The sequence below is a fragment of the Garra rufa genome, chromosome 23, assembly GCF_049309525.1.
Source record: "Garra rufa chromosome 23, GarRuf1.0, whole genome shotgun sequence".
NCBI lineage: Eukaryota > Metazoa > Chordata > Actinopteri > Cypriniformes > Cyprinidae > Garra > Garra rufa.
Genome location: NC_133383.1, coordinates 36,684,606 through 36,706,807, shown reverse-complemented (window position 1 = coordinate 36,706,807; position 22,202 = coordinate 36,684,606). Strand labels below are relative to the sequence as shown.

The following is a 22,202-nucleotide window of genomic DNA, read 5'->3' as shown; positions in this document are numbered from 1 at the left end:
ACCGCGCATGCGCGAAGCATTACGGGCGCCTTTCGACGACGTCATGCGTGTGGAAACTGCGAGACGCTGTAGCGCCATCTTGGCTCAAAACACAACGCAAATTTAGGGCACTACTTTTTTGCTGATAGCCTTCAAAACATTTACCCAGCTCTGAGATAATTACGTATCATCTATTATATCACTTTAGTGATGTATGACAGTGACATCTGTCCCAGAGAAGTGTTACTAATAAATATATAGCTGCTCGGTTGTGTTTCCATGGAAACAGTCTCACGCTTATCATCAACATGGAGTTTATGGGAAGCAGTTACGATGGAGATTACAATAATAGCAGGTAAATCAACTTTTGTTGACTGCTGATAACATTTAAATGCCATATTTTAATCGAATTTCATTTGAGTGCCATCTCTTAGGAAAATTAACCATGGTTTTGTTATAGTACAAGTGTAGTACCTATGTTTTTGGCGCATTGATTACCATTTGTAATTGTATAACCATAGTTTTGTATAACAAATACCATGGTTAAACTATGGTTAGTTTAGCAAGACCAAGGTTAATTTGTGGTTACCATGGTTTAACTATAGTAACCATGTTTTTTTTTTTTTTTTTTTTTTGTAGTAAAACCATGATTAATTTTTGTAAGGGATACACTTGTATTTAATATTTTACACGATTTGTCTCGCTTTTAATTGTCTTCATGCGCAAAGCTAGAAAGAGTGAAAGAGGTAATCACAAAGACATTCATATATTATATATACATAAATTCTTTTAAAGCAAAGTGAATAATAAATACTTTAAATGTAATAAGTGCTAGAACAAATTAAGGGCGCAAGGGTTCTTTCAGGCACCTGCTAGATTAAATATTTTACATTTATACATTTTAAATGCATAAAATAATATAAAGTGAAACTATTTCATATTATTTAATGAAATGTAAGGTCATGGAATTATGTTTTTATATGAGGTTTCCTGAATATTTTAATTATTTCTCATGACTGACTAGTCAATGGTCATGCCATATTTTAAATATGTTATTTTTCAAATAAAAAAAGCAATAATGTATAATTTAACAATATTTTTCTTTTGCAATATGGTTATATCACTTTGGCAGTACTATTGGAATACTAAAGTAAGTTTAAGATTAAAGAAGAAGTGAATCAAACCATCTAATGTCCTCTCATCACATGTTGTCTTTCAAAGGATGGAGGGGACGGGCGAATACACACTTCCCACTCACACCAGATATGTCGGAGAAATGAAAGACGGCATGTTCCATGGAAAAGGAGTGCTGCATTTCCCCAATGGAAGCAAATATGAGGGAACTTGGGAGAAAGGAATATGCAAAGAGGTCTTGCTCTCCTACTAATATTAATAATGAAGTCAATGATAATAAAGTTAATACAGCTGTTGACCACAACATATTTAATATTTAACAAAGTAAATACTTTAGTTGCAGAAAAACACTGGTAACAAGTGGAGGTAAACTGGTAAAATCTATGGAATAAGAGAAAAAATATTTTTGTGCCTATTGATGTCAAAATCTGAATGCAAATCATTTTTATCGAACACTGTCATCAGACATTTCAAACATTCAAGCAGACATACTATGGATGAACACTGCTAAGATTACTGTACTTTTAAAGCATAAATTTGATTAAAACAATAGGTCTACATAATATATGCTGTTCATAGGGGACGTATTGTGTTAGCCCTACAGTTACAGCATGAAATATTATTTAAATCTATTACTATTAACATTTTTACTTAACATTTATTTATTATCTCACAATTCGTACTTTTTTTCTTGCAAATTCAAGTTTATATCTCCTAATTCGGACTTTATAACTCGATTGAACTCAAAAATGAGTGAGTTTTCTGCCACCACCCATAAAAAACATCATCCCTGTTTCAGATCTATAAGACTATCCCACTATCTAACTTCGATTTTGTTGAATAACAGTGCTTATCGCTGGGTGACAAGCTCTTGTAATAAGCAGAGAACATTTTGAAAATGACATCTAATCAATATAATCTATAATCTTTTTTAAATCGAACTATTTTGTAGCATATCCGTGTAATTCTCTTGTCGTAAAGGCTATCTCTCCTGGGTTTTCTGCAACCATGATGCGCGCGCATCCTGAATGTTTACAAACCCATGTCATTTTTATTGGCTGGTCAGTAAACATGGATCTTGGTAGCAAACACACCATGTGAAGATCAGGCTGAATTTCTGACAATGATTGGGTTCTTAAATCATTCTGCGAATTGAATGATTTGCAATCTGTGCTCTGAGTCCTGATCTGAAATGATAATTTGTGATCACTTGTTTCAGATCGGGGCTTCGGAGTAGTTTTGCAAATCTTTTCTCAGATTTTTTTTCTTAGACAGTGGGAAACATCAAACCATAAGTGAGATCTCTGACTAGGGCTTCTCGATTTTTCCAAAAAACATAATCACGATTATTTTGGTCAATATTGTAATCCAGATTATTTAACATGATTATGGCAGGGTCCAAAACCTTATACAGGTCCTTCTCAAAAAATTAGCATATTGTGATAAAGTTCATTATTTTCTGTAATGTACTGATAAACATTAGACTTTCATATATTTTAGATTCATTACACACAACTGAAGTAGTTCTAGCCTTTTATTGTTTTAATTTTGATGATTTTGGCATACAGCTCATGAAAACCCAAAATTCCTATCTCAAAAAATTAGCATATTTCATCCGACCAATAAAAGAAAAGTGTTTTTAATACAAAAAAGTCAACCTTCAAATAATTATGTTCAGTTATGCACTCAATACTTGGTCGGGAATCCTTTTGCAGAAATGACTGCATCAATGCGGCGTGGCATTGAGGCAATCAGCCTGTGGCACTGCTGAGGTGTTATGGAGGCCCAGGATGCTTCGATAGCGGCCTTAAGCTCATCCAGAGTGTTGGGTCTTGCGTCTCTCAACTTTCTCTTCACAATATCCCACAGATTCTCTATGGGGTTCAGGTCAGGAGAGTTGGCAGGCCAATTGAGCACAGTAATACCATGGTCAGTAAACCATTTACCAGTGGTTTTGGCACTGTGAGCAAGTGCCAGGTTGTGCTGAAAAATGAAATCTTCATCTCCATAAAGCTTTTCAGCAGATGGAAGCATGAAGTGCTCCAAAATCTCCTGATAGCTAGCTGCATTGACCCTGCCCTTGATAAAACACAGTGGACCAACACCAGCAGCTGACATGGCACCCCAGACCATCACTGACTGTGGGTACTTGACACTGGACTTCAGGCATTTTGGCATTTCCCTCTCCCCAGTCTTCCTCCAGACTCTGGCACCTTGATTTCCGAATGACATGCAAAATTTGCTTCCTTCAGAAAAAAGTACTTTGGACCACTGAGCAACAGTCCAGTGCTGCTTCTCTGTAGCCCAGGTCAGGCGCTTCTGCCGCTGTTTCTGGTTCAAAAGTGGCTTGACCTGGGGAATGCGGCACCTGTAGCCCATTTCCTGCACACGCCTGTACACGGTGGCTCTGGATGTTTCTACTCCAGACTCAGTCCACTGCTTCCGCAGGTCCCCCAAGGTCTGGAATCGGTCCTTCTCCACAATCTTCCTCAGGGTCCGGTCACCTCTTCTCGTTGTGCAGCGTTTTCTGCCACACTTTTTCCTTCCCACAGACTTCCCACTGAGGTGCCTTGATACAGCACTCTGGGAACAGCCTATTCGTTTAGAAATTTCTTTCTGTGTCTTACCCTCTTGCTTGAGGGTGTCAATGATGGCCTTCTGGACAGCAGTCAGGTCGGCAGTCTTACCCATGATTGCGGTTTTGAGTAATGAACCAGGCTGGTTTTTACCTGAGTTTTTAAAAGCCTCAGGAATCTTTTGCAGGTGTTTAGAGTTAATTAGTTGATTCAGATGATTAGGTTAATAGCTCGTTTAAATAACCTTTTCATGATGTGCAAATGTTTTGAGATAGGAATTTAGGGTTTCCATGAGCTGTATGCCAAAATCATCAATATTAAAACAATAAAAGGCTTGAACTACTTCAGTTGTGTGTAATGAATCTAAAATATATGAAAGTCTAATGTTTATCAGTACATTACAGAAAATAATGAACTTTATCACAATATGCAAATTTTTTGAGAAGGACCTGTATTAGTGATTACAGCAGAAAAAAAAACAGTGCTTTTAAAAAAAAAAATACTGAATACTTTTATGCAAGTCTAAAGTAGTCTAACAATACTACAGAAATTAAATGTAATTATTTGAATGTAAAATAAAACAGCGTCTTTACTGTAAAAGTTAAACATGCGTTGTTTCTTATTAAAACTACAATAAGAAATATTTTTGCGTGTATTTGACCGTTTAGGCGCGCACCTTGAGCTAAAAGATAACTTTACATGTCCATGTTCTGCTCCGTCTCTGAGCGCATACACAGAAAAGAGCAAGTTTCTTACGTGCTATTAAGAAAACATCAAAGAAACATTAAATTTAAGCACGTTCCATTTTCTTAAAGTCACGTTACATGATTTTGCTGATTTGCATGTGAAATTAGGCTTTTGTGGAGGAGGGAAATCACACCACTGGTAAGGGGGCGGAATGGGGCGCAATAATCATTTCATCTCGATTACTGCATTTTCATGATTTTCATGATGACCGAATTTCGATTAATTGCACAGCCCTATCTCTGACTGAAGTCCTTGAAAATCAAAAAAGTAGTGCTTGAAAAGTCCTTGAAAGCCCTGGAAACCTGTTTTTATGATGGATGCATGCACTTTATTGGGCTTCAAAATCTCAGCACCCATTCACTGCCATTATAAGGCTTGGAAGAGCCAGAACATTTTTAAATAACTCCGATTATGGTCGTCTGAAAGAAGAAAGTCACATACACCTTGGACAGCTTGAGGTTGAGTAAATCATGGGGTAATTTTCATTTTTGGGTGAACCGTAAGTACTAAATGTTTTTGTTACACATAGGGAAAGTACACATTTTCTGATGGCCTGGAGTATACAGAGACAGACTGGGATTACTGTGATGGCAAAGACAGGCGGTTCTACTCTGAGAGGTGTAATGGCCTCAAACCAGCAGGTATGATTGAAATGATTGGAATTATTGTGCGTGATCATTTATAGCATTTATAGCTAAGCAGCACGATTCTCTGAACGTCCAAGAAAGGAAACAAGTCTCACCGTGTCTTTAAATAGGAGAATCCCAGTTAACCGATCGGGACCCCCCGCGGGCCATCCCTGATGGTTGCTATGACAGCGGCGATGGCTTTTATGATCCCAGCACTAGAGTCGTCAAAGACTACGATGGCAATTTTCTCAGGAACGCAGGTAAGAGAAAGCGTCATGCAGTGCCAGAGCAAGTTTTAGTCGGTGAGCGTGTGTGTGCTACCAAGTCATTCACAATTTCCTACACAATGTTCCATGAAATCCACGAAATCTCAATATATTTCTCTTAGGTCAGTCCTGATCTGAAGTGCCTTTTAGCAAACATTTGCCTCTGGTCCTTCCACCTGGAACACATAAGACCACAAGCATTAGAGTGGCATAAATGGATTAGCTAAATGCATGTAGATAGTGTAGGGCTATAGACTGAGCAGTGAGATTGTAAGATAACTCATCTGTAGGTCTTTTCTCTCGGGCAGACATGCCTCTGTGCTGTAGTCATTTGAATTGTTTTCAAGGAAAATGTAAAACACATTTTCCAGTGCCCGACGTGGGATCTCTGATTTGAGGTGAATTCATTATGTCAGCCTTATAGATAGGAGGCCAGAACCCCCCTCTGTCAGCACAAGACCAAGTACGTCATTGATTAGAAAAGGTTGTGGAATTAATACCTTTGTTACCTGAATTAATTGATTGAATGTGTCTATATGTTTGTATGTATTTTGAGAAAGCTACAAGCTTATAATTTAATACAGTATATTCCTTTTTAAAAAGTATACGTTTATTTATATATACACTACCAGTCTTTTTAAACAGTAAGTTTTTAAGTCTCAATTGCTCACCAAGCCTGCATTGATTTGATCCAAAGTACAGCAAAAACAGTGCGATTTTGAAATACTTTTACTATTTAAATTAACGTTTTTCTATTTAAATATATTTTAAAATGTAATTTATTCCTGTGATTTCAAGGCTGAATTTTTAGCATCATTACTCTAGTCACATGATCCTTCAGAAATCATTTTAATATTCTGATTTGCTGCTTAAAAAAACATTTATTATTATTATTATTATTATTATGTTGAAAACAGCTGAGTAAAATATTTTTAGGTATCTTTGATGATTAGAAAGTTCAGAAGAACAGCATTTATGTGAAACAGAAATCTTTTGTAAAATTATAAATGTCTTTATCATCACTTTTAATCAATTTAAAGCTCCCTTGCTAAATAAACATATTAATTTCTATCATTTAATTTATAATAATAATAAAAAACTCCAAGCTTTTAAATGATATAGTGTATAATGTTACAAAAGACAGATAAATACTGATCTTTGGATCATTTTGTTCATCAAAGAATCCTAAAAAAATGTACTCCACTGTTTTAAGTATATATAATAAGAAGAAGAAAAAGAAGAAATGTCATATCAGCATATTAGAATGATTTCTGAAGGATCATGTGACACTCGAGACTGGAGTAATGATGCTAAAAATTCAGCTTTGAAATCACAGAAATAAATCACATTTTAAAACATATTAAAAAAGAAAACAGTCATTTTAAATAGTAAAAATATTTCAAAATTGTACTGTTTTTGCTGTACTTTGGATAAAATAAATGCAGGCTTGGTGAGCAGAAGAGACTTTTAAAAAAAAAAAACATTAAAAATCCTACTGTTAAAAACTTTTGACTGGTAGTGTATTAAAAAATAATAATTAAATAAATTAATTAAAAATTAAAATTTAATAAAAATAATAAAACAAAAAGTAACTGTCCAAAAGTTTGGGTTCAGCAGAATTGTTTTTCAAATAAATAATGCTTTTATTTAGCAAGGACACATTAGATTTAACAAATGCGACAGTAAAGACATTTATAATATTACAAAAGATTTTTATTACACACAAAGGTTCTTTTGAATTTTCAATTTATCAGAGAATTCTGAAAATGTTTGCAGCATATTAGAAAGATTTCTGAAGAATCATGCTATAAGTAATAAGTAATGACTGCTGGAAATGTAGTTTTGCATCACAGGAATAAATTATATATTAAAATAATAGTCATTTCAAACTGTAGTAATATTTCACAATATTACAGATTTTCTGTATTTTTTATCAAAATGTAAAAAAAAAAATTCTACTGACATCAAACGTTTGGACCATTTTTTTCTGAATTTTAATTTAATTTATTAATTTATATTTTTCCAGTCTGAGTAGAGGTTCATATATTATTCAATTATTGTAAAAAATATAATTACCATCATTATTGGAATTACATTCTATAAATGTTACCTTTAATGTATTATTGTATATTTTCTTGTGCAGTTTCTTTTGTAATATGCACATAAAACATAACCAGCCATGTGTTTATGTGCATAAACACAAGTCAGAAAGATTATGTTTTAGCTAAATTACATTAGCTAGTTTTACTTGGATTCGTCTGCAGTATTGCATATTGAGTATAAAAATGTGACAATCTGCATTTTTTGTTAATTAATGGTCTGTGTATACATGTGTCAGACTTACATCTTTAGCTTTTTCCTGCTCTCATATCCAGGTATCCGTATTTGGAAGGTTGCTTGGGAATTATTTGGCAGTTAGCTGTATTTTCCAGTATTGTAGGATGCATAATTTGGTAAACACTGTCTAAAGCAACCACATGCAACATGATCTGCAGCCCCAGCTTTCGTCACAGTCTGATTGTGAGCTTGCATGACTATTTCATACATCTACAGTTACTATAACATAGGAAGACAGACACATCCTGAACAGATGTCAGAAGAGTTCTGTATCGAAACACATACAGATTTTCTTCTATGAAACAGAGCTCATGTGAGTGAGTTGGAAGCTGTTTATTGATATTGTTAAGAAAAAGAATCTGTGTGCGGTAAAGGAATAGTAGCAACACGGTGACGCTAATAAAATTTGTCTTTCGCTCTTCCTTATGTGTCGCCATCAGGAAAGCACTTTGTTACACATCTCCAAGCCTTGAGTGTTTGTGGCCAGTCTGTATCTATTAGCTTTTAGACCAGCTATATTGGTAAAGATATTGATATTCCTTCTGAGCATAGCACAGCCTCAAGTGTTTTGATATTTTACTTCCAAGTATGTGTGTATATGTCTTCATATTGGACAGTTATTTGTGTTTCTACATTTTGGTACACATTTCCATGTGTCAGTCACTCCATGCCTCTATTCAGGGTTAGCAAACACACTGTCACTTCTGCGTCAGTGTGGTACTTGTTCAGTCTTCAGATCAGATCATTTCCAGGCCTCTGGGATTACATCCTTACCACATGCGGCTGGAAAGTGAGAGCAAACATCAGAGACCGAGACTTACACAAGAGTGCAGACCTGTCACATTAAACCACATCCTGGTTATGACTCCCAGAGCCAAAGCCCACCCGCTTCCACAAGAGTCCACATCACAGACTTCATTTGCATTTACATTCATGTTCTAAGTAGGAGCTTTCAAACCCAAGCCACTTACAATAAAGTGGACGTATCACGTAAGCCGTAGTTACCAGTTATGACTGCTCAACATAACAACATTGGCTCAACTGAAGGGATAGTTTCCAAAAAATGAAAAATCTATTGTTAGTTACTTGTTCTTGTGTCGTTCCAAACCTGCATGAATTTCTTTGTTCTGTGGAACACCAAAAATGAACAACATGTGGGTGATGATGACTGAATTCTCATTTTTGGGTGAACCAGGGCTGGGCAACTTCGATTTAGCTTCAGCCCTATATCAAACACACCTAAACAAGCTAGTTAATGGCTGAATGAGAAAACTGTAAAACAGATAGAGATATAATATTCCAGCAAGTCTGCTTGATCAATCACCAAAGAAGAATGTTGAAATAATTCAGGAAAATACTGTTTTCTTATCAAAGTGATAGAATTTTGCATTGCAAAAATAAGTACACCCTCCTGAAGTTACTCAATATAATGGTGTAGCTTTAAGGCGAGTTTTGATCAACAGGTAAGTATGTTGAACCAAAACTGTTAAGGATAAGTAATTTTTGGACAATTAAAAGTGTTATATTGCTGACAACAATGAAACAACTTGAGAGAGAACTGTCAGGAGATTTATTTCTTAGCATAAAAGAGGAGAGTGGTATAAGAGGAATACCAAATTATTGTTTCAAGTGTGAAAATATAGCAAAGGTAACACAGACATTCAAAAACAATGGACTTGCGAAAAGGCCCCTGAAATAATTAGGTCTTCATTTTAAGCTTTCATTTAGTAATGAGTGAGCATTTGCTAGAAAAAGAGCAAGAGAACACCAGGAAGGTGTCTCAGTGCTGGCAAAAGCAATGAAAAGAGTGACACTTTGTCTGACAGAGTAAGATGCAGCCTGCAGAAGTGACATGCATGGTTGCTGATCCACACCAGAACTACCAAGTCTAGCCAAAGCACAACACTCATTTAACCTTTTCCAAGGCCCAAACAAAATATAGATTCTGGGAATCCATGCTCTGGTCTTATGAGACCAAGTCAATCAGTTCAGATCTAACAGCATCCAAAATGTTTTGGTGTTGCTAGAGGAGGAGTACAGTGAGAAGTGTCTGGTTCCCACAGTGACGTTTAGTGGTATTAAAGCTCTTCTGTACTGAAGATGCTGAAGGTGTGAGTGCTGAAGAAGTTGTGCTTTATCAATGCTGTCATGAATTCACTCACCACTGTGTGATGTAATACAAAAAACTGAAACTGAAGATGCTACCTATTCCTCATTCCCTGCTAGTTACAGGAGTGACAACCGCATTTAAATGCGGGAGTGAATCCTGTAAATTATCGTTCCATGTGTGAATGTAACAACAGTCACTTCCACATTTGTTACCATGATTTTGGTGTCTTGCGGGAGTAAATAAGAATTTAGCGTAAAGCATTTGGGTGTTTTAGTGTTTTTTGTGCTTGTCCTTGTTTTGTAGTTTTTTCTGAGAAGAACTGGCAACACTGACACTTTACTGCAGGGCTCGTGAACGCAGATATCCCATGTTAAAATGCGCTAAGGTTAAGACTACTTTCACTGTTGTTTCCTTGCATCTTACATACAGACGGCGTACAGTTCATATGTACGCATCTAACCTCCTAACCACACAGAAGATTCGTTCTGAATGAATCTCTTCACAAATTGTCCCTCACTAACAATTTTGTCTCATTTTTATGCATTAACGAAGATGTCAATAGATTTTTGTCATCGTTTTTGTCATTCAAAATGAGTTTTAGTTCATTATGATCTCGTTTCCTTTGGTGAAAATATGTTATTGATGAAAATTATTTGTAAACAAAATTAGTTATCACCAAAGCTTGTTGCATTTTGTTGCATATCATTAAACTGATACACAGCCTTAGAAGCATGTCGAAAATCAATTAAGTGAGTTACCTTCATGCGCAAGCGCTGCCTTTGAAGTCAGTGCCGGATAAGGCAGAGAGGCAACAAGTCAGCTGCCTCGGTTTTCAGATGCAGCCAATGTCTTCAAGATCACTAGAAAGATACAGGTAGGTGTATTTGATTAGAGTTGGAGCTAAACTCTGCGGGACAGTGGCCCTCCAGGGCTGAAGTTGCCCAGCCCTGGGGTGAACTATCCGGCCAATGACATTTAAGCATGACGTCTACCCTAAGTCTAATGGAGCAGGAATTGAGAGATTCTTTACATAGTCTTCATAGTGGAATTCCCATTCAAACATACATCTGGCCTTCAAATCATCGGCAACTCTTGCGTTGGAGTGTATTATGATATGGAATATTCTGCATCCTATGGATTTATTTTTATCGCCTGGAGGTGATGGTGCATTTGTCAAAATGGGTGTGAAGACAGAATTTATTGCCAGTAGCTTCCCTTCAGGATGGAGGATCACAGAGGGCGCAGACGCCGAAGAGGCAAGAGAAAAGGAACCACGTTCCCTGTGGGAGGATGTTTTTGGGAGGAAAGGAAAGAGGGACAAGTCCAACTACAGCTGTGGGGCAGAGAAACAGTGGGATCCAGGAGGTAGGCATGATGGGGGTGGCAATCCTAGGCAGCAGCAGCCCAGGCTGGACAGGAAGGCCTGCGGAAATGCCCAGGCTGCAGGCCAACTCTGAAGCTGGTTGGAGAGCACGAGAAAAGCAGATGGGAGGAAGCCCTGAAGAATCGCAACACACTGGTCATTTGAAGTCAGGGAGGGAGGGTTATTACAAGAAGCGGTTGCTGGCGTATCTTGTAGGACTGCCCTTTTAGATGGGCACAAGGCAGACTGAGTCTGTACCACATGTCCTGTTTTGCCCCAGTCAACCAAAGACAACTTTGTCTTCAATCCAAGCACACCAAAGCACAGTAACTCTATACTCCGAACAAATTTCAAGCCATATGGCTTGTCTTTTAAGAAAAGGGAATATTATATAACCAAAAAACATTTAAATGACCAAAATAACAGTAAATACATGGTTAGTGGTATTTACTCTTTCACTATTGTCTGTTCGAAACCTCCAACCCCAAGTATTCAACATTGGCGTGTAACCGTTTGTGTTGCGGAGACGAATGATACCTCAAATCTTGCAGCTTGTTGAAGAGAGGTGATCTGGAATACACCAAAATGACTTTGACCAAACATTTGCCCCAGTTTACAGTCTGGATGAGTCACCACTAGTAGTCGAATGTCAGAGCCAGTCTGAAAGAGTTCTCACAGTGTATGATAGACACACTGAATTATTTTGCTTCAGACCTGGGGTTCTCAACTCTGGCCCTTGAGATCCACTTTCCTGTAAAGTTTAGCTTCAAACTTGATCAAACTCACCTGCCTATAACTTTCTAGCAAAGCGAATAGAAGGCAAACCTGCAACCTTTAGCCAAAAAAGTGTAATGGCTAAAGCTAACGCTTACGGTTTGGGAAAGGAGACCAGAGGTTGTTTTCTTTGAATGGGTGTCAATGGAGGAGAGGCTTTACTACACTGAATAAACAAATTTTTAGAGGAAACAGCTTATCGCTTGATGAATCGACTGCCTATCGGCTAATTCAACATGTTTTACACTAAACAATACTTTTGGATTGAACTGTTTTTAGAGTTTACACCAACAAATGCTGTTTTATAAGTAGTACAACAGTAAGTAATACAGACCCTTTCATCTCCCAATAGTAGGACAATCTCTGTTTCTAATCCTGAAGACACTGATTAGCTTGTTCAGGTGTGTTTGATTAGGGTTGAAGCTAAACTGTGCAGGAAAGTAGACCTCGAGGGCCAGAGTTGAGAACCCCAGCATTATGCTGCGTTCCAAACAGCTTGAAATTCAGATTTTTCCCACCTCCTACTTGGAAATAACATCTAGAATGCCACTTGAAGTCAGATTTCTAACCTGTGATGTGTGACGCGTCATTTGATGTCAATACTTCCAATGAATACAGTGTGGAGCTATCTTGTGTCAAACTTAAAACATTACACATCAAGTTTATATAATGATAACTTAATTTTTGCTTTTCGTCAGCTGTTTTCAAAATGGATGGTGGCATTTTATGTTATTTTCATTTTTGGAATAAAGGGAAAGTTCAGCCAAAAATAAAATTTCTGTCATTACTCACCCTCATGTCGCTCCAAACAAACAAGATATTTTTGCTAAAATCCGAGAGCTTTCTGACCCTCCATAGACAGCAAGGGTACTTCCGTGATCAAAGCACAGAAACACAGTAAGGACATCGGTAAAACATTCTATCTGACAGTAATTTATGAAGCAATGAGAATACAACAATTACTTTTTTTGACAATTCTTCTCCGGGTCACCGTAATGCCATTTTGAAGAGCACCACAACGTCTATGTTGGCAGCACCACGCACATGTGTCATGATACTTTCCACAATTGTTAAATAGGCTATTTTAACAATGTCCTTACTATGTTTCTGTGCCTTGACCCTTGCTGTCTATGGAGGGTCAAACAGAACGACATGAGGGTAAGTAATTAATGACAGAATTTATTTTTTGGGTCATCTGGAACATGGCATTAGACTATGATTCTATCCACTTGGAGGATACCAAACTTCTTTTATATTTTTATTTCAGAACACATATTGTAGACTTCCCTTTTTACAATAAAGTGTATGTTCTACTTTGAATAAAGTCGTTATTTTTGTTTTCTTTGCACACAAAACGTATTCTCATAGCTTCATATAATTATGGTTGAACCACTGTCACATGGACAATGATTAATGATATCTGCACTACCTTTCTAGGCCTTGAACGTGGTAGTTGCTTTGCTGTCTATGCAGGGTCAGAAAGATCTTGTATTTCATCAAACATATCTTAATTTGTGTTTTGAAAATGAACAAAGGTCTTGCGGGTTTGGAATGAAATGAGGGTGAGTAATTAACGACAGAATTTTCATTTTGGGGTGAACTATCCCTATAATTGACAAAAAACAAATTTCCGACCTTGTCTGGAAAGTGGTATTAGACTATGATCCTATCCAACTGGAGGATACCAAACGTATTTTATATTTTGAGTTTCTTTCAGAACACATATTGTAGTGTATGGCTTTCTTTTTAGAATAAACTCTATGTTCTATGTTGAATACAGTCGTTATTTTTGTTTTTTTTGCACACAAAAAGTGTTCTCATAGCTTCATATAATTATGTTGAATCACTGTCACGTGGACAATGATTAATGATATCTACACTACCTTTCTGGGCCTTGAACGTGGTAGTTGCTTTGCTGTCTATGCAGAGTCAGAAAGCTCTTGGATTTCATCAAAAATATCTTAATGTGTGTTCTGAAAATGACCAAAGGTCTTACGGGTTTGGAACGAAATGAGGCTGAGTAATTAATTACAGAGTTTTCATTTTTGGCTGAACCATACCTTTAAAATCTGTTACTCCAGTCCAAAGTGCCTTGATTTGCAGTTTTTAATTGGTGACTTGAATTTAAGGGCCCAAGCCATATCTAGGGATCAGAACAACATAGACACTCTTTTGAGATCTTTTGACTTGGACCAGCAAGTAACCAACTCACAATCACCTTGCATCATTGTGGGATGTTTTGCACAGGCACTTTTCTTTTCTGAAAATGTAATAAAATAGTTTTCATTCTAATTCCATAATGACATATTTTTGTTATTACAATACACATTCCTGGAGAGGATAAGAGGACAAGGTTGGCCTGGAAAACTGCTATAAGAACATAGGATGATTCCACTAGTTCCTTCCTGACTAGAAAGGCTTCGAAACACAAGTGGAGGCGTCACTAAAGCCCCTGTTATTACACAGAACATTTGTAATGAGCCTTGCCCAGCAGAGGTAGCGGGATTATAGGCTTTAGGGAGTACATAGGGTGCCTCAGTTGTAGCAAACTACCTGGAGCCAAGCCGGCAGTAGGAGGCAGGCGTTTAGTTTATGATAGGACTGGAAATCCTGTTTACAACCCGCTTTAATAACACTGTGTGTAAATGAGCGAAGGAGGTTGATACACTCCATTTACAGTAATTAAATTTGATTGACCTGTCAAGACAATCTAATGCATGGAGCATATTTACTGCTATCCACAGTTTATTTTCATACTAAAAGTGACTTTTATAGTTTCCGAGTGGTGATTGCCCATGGAGAACTCCACCGTGGATGTTGTGTTTGGTTGCTTGGCTTAGCATTAAGCAATATATTGATCTATCCTATTAAATATTTGGGGAATTGACTGTTTATGCTTTTTAAACAATACTACTTTTGTCTTGCTTTAGTGCTTGTTCTTTGGTAACACAGCTTTACTTGAGCCAGAAGTTCTACTGCCATATGTTTTGCAGTGGTTTCCTGCTTCTGTGATAATTGCTGAAGGTTCATGTTCTAAAATCCCACCGACAATGAAAACAGCCACTAGTCACTGTTTTAAGGTAACATCAAACCTTGACAGGAGATGATCATCCAGCTGGTCAGGATACACATACTCAGCCCCCCAAGCCTTCAAATAATCTCAGATGATCATGATTCTGGAAGGAAACACTTTTCTTTTTGATTGTATTTTAAGGATTAAGATAAACACCTTTTAACAAGGTACAATTACTGCTTCCCTTCTGACTCCTGGGCTTTGATCGTGGAAGACTATGTATCATATTTTGTAGGCCACCTGAGTGAGAGCTCAACATGAGCACGAGGAAAGGAGGCTCAATTAAAGCATGGATAAACAGATTATTACTAGAAACAAAGAAATCATTTGTGTTTTGTACAAAATACATGCACACAACCGCAATAAATTTGAGGGGAAAATGTTGGGGAAGTTTAAAGTACTTTCTCATGAATAAAAACGACTTCCACATAAACAGAAAAAGAAGCAGAGAAAAGACAAGAAAAAGGGAATGAATTGATAAGGGGAAAATCAAACTTTTAAAAAAGCCAAGAAAAAGGGACTAAACATTAGTAATGAAAACAAATAGATGGTTGTATGGGTTAAGGAAATTCAAGGAGATGAATTTCAGAAAAGTCGGAGGAAGTATGAAGGCTAAGACAGTTCTTTAAACAGCATTCCCACAATGAATGTGCAATTGTGAATGACTTATGAATGACTATTCCAGTCATTTGTGGTTACTGGACAAGGATTTTAAAAAATCATTTTATAGAAATTGCACTCAAAATATTTTATAGAACAAAAACTTATATAACTGAAAACGCAATTTTAACATTCTCTGGTATTTTTCCATGACCTTGGGAACTCTGTAGGGACCATAAGAACTTGTACTCTTTATGAAATTGTAAATTGGCCCAAAGATGTCAAGAAGACAGAACTTTGCATTGAAAGAGAGAAGTGGCCTGTTAACAAATAACTAAGTTTTCAGCAGGGATAATATTTGTGGATATGCTATATTACATATGGGCCTTTCTACAGAACTGGTTCAAAGTCACAGTTGAAAAAAAAACTGTCTTTTCCACACGTTGTATACATACAAATTGTAAAATATCTAAGGTACACATAATTGTGCAGTTAATTCTCACATTGTATTTTCAGAAAGTTTCGGAATATTTGTCCTCTCTCCAAATTTGTCACTACTGGAACACACTAAATGTTTCGTCGTGACAATTTTTTGGCATAATACTCATAAAAACAAAGATGTCAATAGCAAAACTTAGCCAAATATTTCGGGCGTGACTGTTTCGGTAGTGACAATTTTATGGGATAACACCCCAAAAAAACAAATATGTCACCACTGAAACTTCACTAAATGTTTCGGTCGTGACTGTTACCGTAGTGACAATTTTATGGGATAACACCCCCCAAAAAAACAAAGATGTCCCTACCGAACTTCACCAAATGTTTTGGTTATGACTGTTACAGTAGTGACAATTTTGTGGGATAACACCCCCCCCCCCAAAAAACCAAAAACAAAACAAAGGTGTCACTACTGAACCTTTACCAAATGTTTTGGTCATGACTGTTACGGTAGTGACAATTTTGTGGGATAACACCCCAAAAAAAACAAGATGTCCCTACCGAACTTCACCTAATGTTTTGGTCGTGGCTGTTACGGTAGTGACAATTTTATGGGATAACACCCCAAAAAAAACAAGATGTCCCTACCGAACTTCACCTAATGTTTTGGTCGTGGCTGTTACGGTAGTGACAATTTTATGGGATAACACCCCAAAAAAAACAAGATGTCCCTACCGAACTTCACCTAATGTTTTGGTCGTGGCTGTTACGGTAGTGACAATTTTATGGGATAACACCCCAAAAAAACAAGATGTCACAACCGAAATTTCACCAAATGTTTCGGTCGTGACTGTTATGGTAGTGACAATTTTATGGGATAAGACCCAAAAAAACAAAGGGGTCACTACTGAACCTTCACCAAATGTTTCAGTTGTGACTGTTACGGTTACAATTTAATAGGATAATACCCCAAAAAACTAAAATGTCTCTACTGAAACAGACACAACTGAAACATTTGGAGAAGTTTCGGTCGTGACATCTTTGTTTTTTGGGTGTTTTGTCACTACAGAAACGATGTGAAACATATTTCCTGATCAATAACGTAGGGCTGTATAGTTAAAATCAGTCTCAGCCAATGGACTAAAACATACACAGTTTCAGTAGTGACAGTTTTTTTTACCGTTTCATAATTAATAAAGGAAAAAAGAAAATAAATATTGATATTTTTAATATTATGGTGTGTTTCAATAGATAATAGAATGATCTTAGTAAACATCTAAGATTTGAATGTGTTTTTTGCTTTTGTAAGATTTTATTGACGTCTACGTTGAACATACAGCCTTACCTGTTACGCAGTTTAAAACGCTACTGTCATGTAAATCGCACGTCAAAAGTATAATTTACAGCCCCTTTCAGCCCCGAACAACTGATATGGAGGATGATTTATTGGCAGTAGATTTGATGTGAGTGACATGTGTGCTCTGAACAGGATTGTATTAGCCTATGAATTTAGCAAGTGCATGAATGCCTGGCAAACAATAAGTACTGAGGTGCTAATTTCGTGCAAATATAACCGTGCGAACTCGGCCCATTTACCAAAACCCGTTTACCGAGACGTAATTGTAGACCGACCTTGTCCATCAGCCATTGGTTGAAGCATCCGCGGAGGTATTAATTGGTTTAAAATAGTGATGAAATGTTCCTCTCGAGTGTGACCTCCATGTGGAGAGCGTGAGGTGGGAGCGAGTGAATGAAGTGAGACGTTAGCATGCAGCTGTCGCAGAATGGACCGGTCGCGTGCTGGAAAAGTCTCAATTGCCGCGCGCGGGAGCCAGGTAGAAGTGGCGGGAGGCGCGTGGAGAGGCCGTTTAGGGCCATCGCGTGCAATTACCGACAATCAGAGGAGAGCTTAAGACCTGTTCTCAACAATGGGCCCAGTTCGCCACGTTCATGGGGGTGAGCGCTCAAGTGCGTGCAGCTGCGCGCTCACATTCAGCACCAGCAGCAGAACTACCTCGCGCTCCGCAATTAGCAACTCTTTTCAGTTTTAACCATTTAAAAAAGCAGTATATTATCCACTGTTTTTGGTTGCGGAATCATCTCTGCGAAGGGGAAGAAAAAAGGGAGTGATTGATTGTCGCCTGAAGTAGGCTGCTGAGAGCGAATTTTCATAATTGTTGTCTTAATCCCGCACGTAAAAAATGTAAATTGCCTTTAACCGCATATGAATGAGTTTGACACATGCCTTTCGGAGCTCGATTTTTGACCAAACAATCAGAGGCAAAAACACCGCGTATCTCATTTACAGCGCGTGCAGACTTCATGGTTTTATTATACATCTAGAACGCCTTTTTCCATATCAGAATGAGTGAAATATGTATTATCTGTCCTTGTAGACGACCAGGAACACAACTGGATTGTACGGACCTGCAGGAAGAGCTGGGACGAGTTCGTTGGCCACTGTCCAAGAAGCCACACACTAGAGGAGAAGTGAGAATACTGGAGAATACTCACACACACAGGCAGGCCATTGTTTATCTGAATGACACATTGATGCAGCTCTGTGACATTAATTCGTTTTGTCAGTCCTGTTTTTCTATTCCAAAACCGAACTGAGAGTTAAAAATAAAACATTTTCACATTAATATATATATTTATTATCACTAAACTGACATCTGTAAAACTGCAACCCACAGAAATCATGTAAATAAAACACAAGTTTGCATTAAGTTATGTGTATCTAAATGCAAAAACGTTATATTATAAAATATATTCTGTATTGAGCAGCTTTTTAAAAATATTAGTAGTAGCATATATACTATATGTGCTTAATTGTCTGTTTTAATTATTGCTATTAGAAGTGAAAGAGAAAAAATACACTACCAGTCAAAAGTTTTTTTTAATGTTTTTAAAGTCTCTTCTGCTCACCAAGCCTGCATTTATGTGATCCAAAGTACAGCAAAAGCAGTACAATTCTGAAATATTTTTTACTATTTAAAATAACTGCTTTCTATTTGAATATAGTTTAAAATGTAATTTATTCCTGATTTCAAAACTGAATTTTTAGTATTATTACTCCAGTCAAATGATCCTTCAGAAACCATTATAATATTCTGATTTGCTGCTCAAAAAACTTTTATTATTATTATGTTGAAAACAGCTGAGTAGAATTTTTTCAGGATACTTTGATGATTCGAAAGATCCAAAGATCAGCATTTATCTGAAATAAAAAGCTTTTGTAACATTATACACTATACCATTTAAAAGCTTGGAGTCAGTATACTTTCTTTTTTTTTTTAATTAAACATTTATAATGTTAAAAAAATATTTCTATTTCTGATTAATTCGGTTCTTTTGAACTTTATATTCATCAAAGAAACCTGAAAAAAGTCTACTTAGCTGTTTTCAACATAATAATAACAATAAATGTTTTTTTAGCAGCAAATCAGAGCATCAGAATAATATCTAAAGGATCATGTGACACTGAAGACTGGAGTAATGATGCTAACAATTCAGCTTTGAAATCACAGAAGTAAATTACATTTTAAAATATATTCAAATAGAAAGCAGTTATTTTAAATAGTAAAAAATATTTCAGAATTGTACTGCTTTTGCTGTACTTTGGATCACATAAATGCAGGCTCGGTGAGCAGAAGAGACTTCTTTAATAAAACATTAAAAATCTTTTGACTGGACGTGTATCTCAATTAAACAGCTACGTGGCACACCACAAAATAATAAAATATCATTATATGAGTTTAGGTTTTAATAGTCATTACATACAGTTTATTTTGAAGCCAAAACTGTGTTTGAATAGATGGATAGTGGGTTTGGGTATAAACTCAAGTAAGAAAATGTTACATCATTGCTGTATTCTACCCAAGTACTGCGAAAACATTCAACAGCTGAATACAGCTCAGTGTGCTGTTGACGTGACTGAGTCAGATTCTTGCTCAGCTCGAAAGAAATGCGATGCAAAATCTTTTGCATTAAAAAAAGAAGTGTGTGTGCTCGAGCGAAGAGAGGATAGGCTCGTGAAAGATTATGTCTCAGTGGGTCTTTTGAAACAGAACCCGGGATACGAGATCATTCCTGTGATGTGGACTGACAGGGAATTCCTGTATGTGATGGCGATGGAATCAGTGATGGAGTCATTACTGCACACACTGACCCGTGAAGGGTCTGCCAGCTCCTCCATCAGCCTGTGATTGCTTCCTGCTTCACTCGCGCACACAGACCCAACACTGGCCCATGCATTTATACCACAGACAGAAATTAACCAGGGCTCAAAAATACCACAGAAAGTGACATCGAGATATTTCTTTTTTTTTTCAAATCTTTGTGTAATATCTAAAATATGCCATAATATCCTATTTTGGCATCACAACCTGTAGCAGTTAGATATACAACCTGTATTTCATGTCATAAATGAGTGTTCATTTAAACAATACTATAATGGGAATACCATTGTACTAAATGAAACATATTTGTGACTTTTAAATTGAGATTTATACATTATATGAAAGGATAATTTTTGTCCGAGATACAACTATATGAATATCTATAATCTAAGCATTCAAAAAAACTAAATAGTGAGTAAATCGCCTTTGAAGTTGTCCAAATGAAGTTCTTAGCAATGCGTATTACTAATTAAAAATTGCGTTTTGATATATTTACAGTAGGAAAATACAAAATATCTTCATGGAACATGATCTTAATATCCTAATGATTTTTGGCATAAAAGAAAAATCGATAATTTTGACCCATACAATGTATTTTTGGCTATTGCTACAAATATTGGTTTTGTGGTCCAGGGTCACAATTATATCTATACTTGAAGAAATACCATCCAAGCTCACACAAGTATGTAAAATTTTTTTTAAAAAATCTAAAGAAAATGTAAAATTTAATTTTTTTATAATCTGATATTCTCATTCTAATTGAGAATTTGATTTGGTTTAATTGAAAGAAGTATTTGACAAATAGTTGACATGTAAATAGTGCCTTAATAATATTAATAATAATTATTATATACTGTATTCAATAAATAGATTCTTTATAGGCTTTTTTAAGCTCTGGAAACATTTTTGAAAACATTTTTAAAAATATTTTTATTTATTTTTTAAGGGTCAATTTTGGTTTGTTAGGATAGGACAATATTTGGCTGAGATACAACTATTTGAAAATCTGGAATCTTTTGAAAAATATCTAAATATTGAGAAAATCCCCTTTAAAGTTGTCCAAATGAAGTTCTTAGCAATGCATATTACTAATCGAAAATTAAGTTTTGATATATTTACGGTAGGAAATTTACAAAATATCTTCATTGAACATGGTTTTTACTTAATATCCTAATGATTTTGGCATAAAAGAAACATTTGACCCATACAAGGTATTGTTGGCTATTGCAACAAATATAACCATGCTACTTAGGACTGGTTTTGTGGTCCAGGTCACATTTATATTATACTTCAAGAAATACCATCCAAGCTCACACAAATATGTTGAAAAAAATCAAAAGAAAATGTAATATTTTTATTTTTTCATAATCTGATATTCTCATTCTAATAGCAAATTTTATTTCAAAGTATTTGACAAATAGTTGACATGTGTTTAACATAAATGGTTGACATGTAAATGGTAAATGGTGCCTTAAAAATAATAATAATTATTATTATTATATGCTGTATTCAATAAATAGATTCTTTATAGGCTTTTTAAGCTTTGGAAACATTTTTGAAAACATCTTTAAAGTCCTTATAAGGGTCTTTTTTATTTTTAACATTCAATTGATGTATTGGTTTGCTAGAATAGGACAATATTTGGATACAACTATTTGAAATTTGGAATCTGAGGATGCAAAAAATCTTTAATTTGTCTTTAAAGTTGTCCAAATGAAGTTCTTAGCAATGCATATTACTGATCAAAAAGTAAGTTTTGATATATTTACAGAAGGAAATTTACAAAATATCTTCATGGAACATGATCTTTACTTAATATCCTAATGATTTTTGGCATAAAAGAAAAATCGATCATTTTGACCCATACAAGGTATTGTTGGCTATTGCTACAAATATAACCATGCTACGTAGGACTGGTTTTGTGGTCCAGGTCACATTTATATTTATACTTTAAGAAAGTTAAAGCTCACACAAATATGTAAAAAAAAAAAAAAT

At 36.0% G+C, this 22,202-nt stretch overlaps 1 protein-coding gene across 1 annotated transcript; it reads left to right on the top strand.

The window, feature by feature from the left end:
- The first annotated feature begins 2 nt into the window (after positions 1-2).
- Positions 3-18,633, top strand: morn5 (MORN repeat containing 5). The gene is made up of 5 exons (XM_073829865.1): positions 3-334; positions 1,201-1,348; positions 4,966-5,077; positions 5,194-5,325; positions 18,423-18,633. Exons 1-5 carry the CDS (start codon positions 288-290, stop codon positions 18,518-18,520), a joined length of 537 nt encoding a protein of 178 aa, XP_073685966.1. The 5' UTR covers positions 3-287; the 3' UTR covers positions 18,521-18,633.
- The last annotated feature ends 3,569 nt before the right edge of the window (positions 18,634-22,202 follow it).

What these genes read in the sequence shown, in the direction of transcription:
- morn5 (XM_073829865.1), top strand. Translation starts at nt 288, where the DNA reads ATGGAGTTTATGGGAAGCAGTTACGATGGAGATTACAATAATAGCAG. An exon ending in GGAGATTACAATAATAGCAG is followed by an intron (nt 335 to 1,200) that starts GTAAATCAACTT and finishes TGTCTTTCAAAG; the next exon opens with GATGGAGGGGACGGGCGAAT. An exon ending in AGAAAGGAATATGCAAAGAG is followed by an intron (nt 1,349 to 4,965) that starts GTCTTGCTCTCC and finishes TGTTACACATAG; the next exon opens with GGAAAGTACACATTTTCTGA.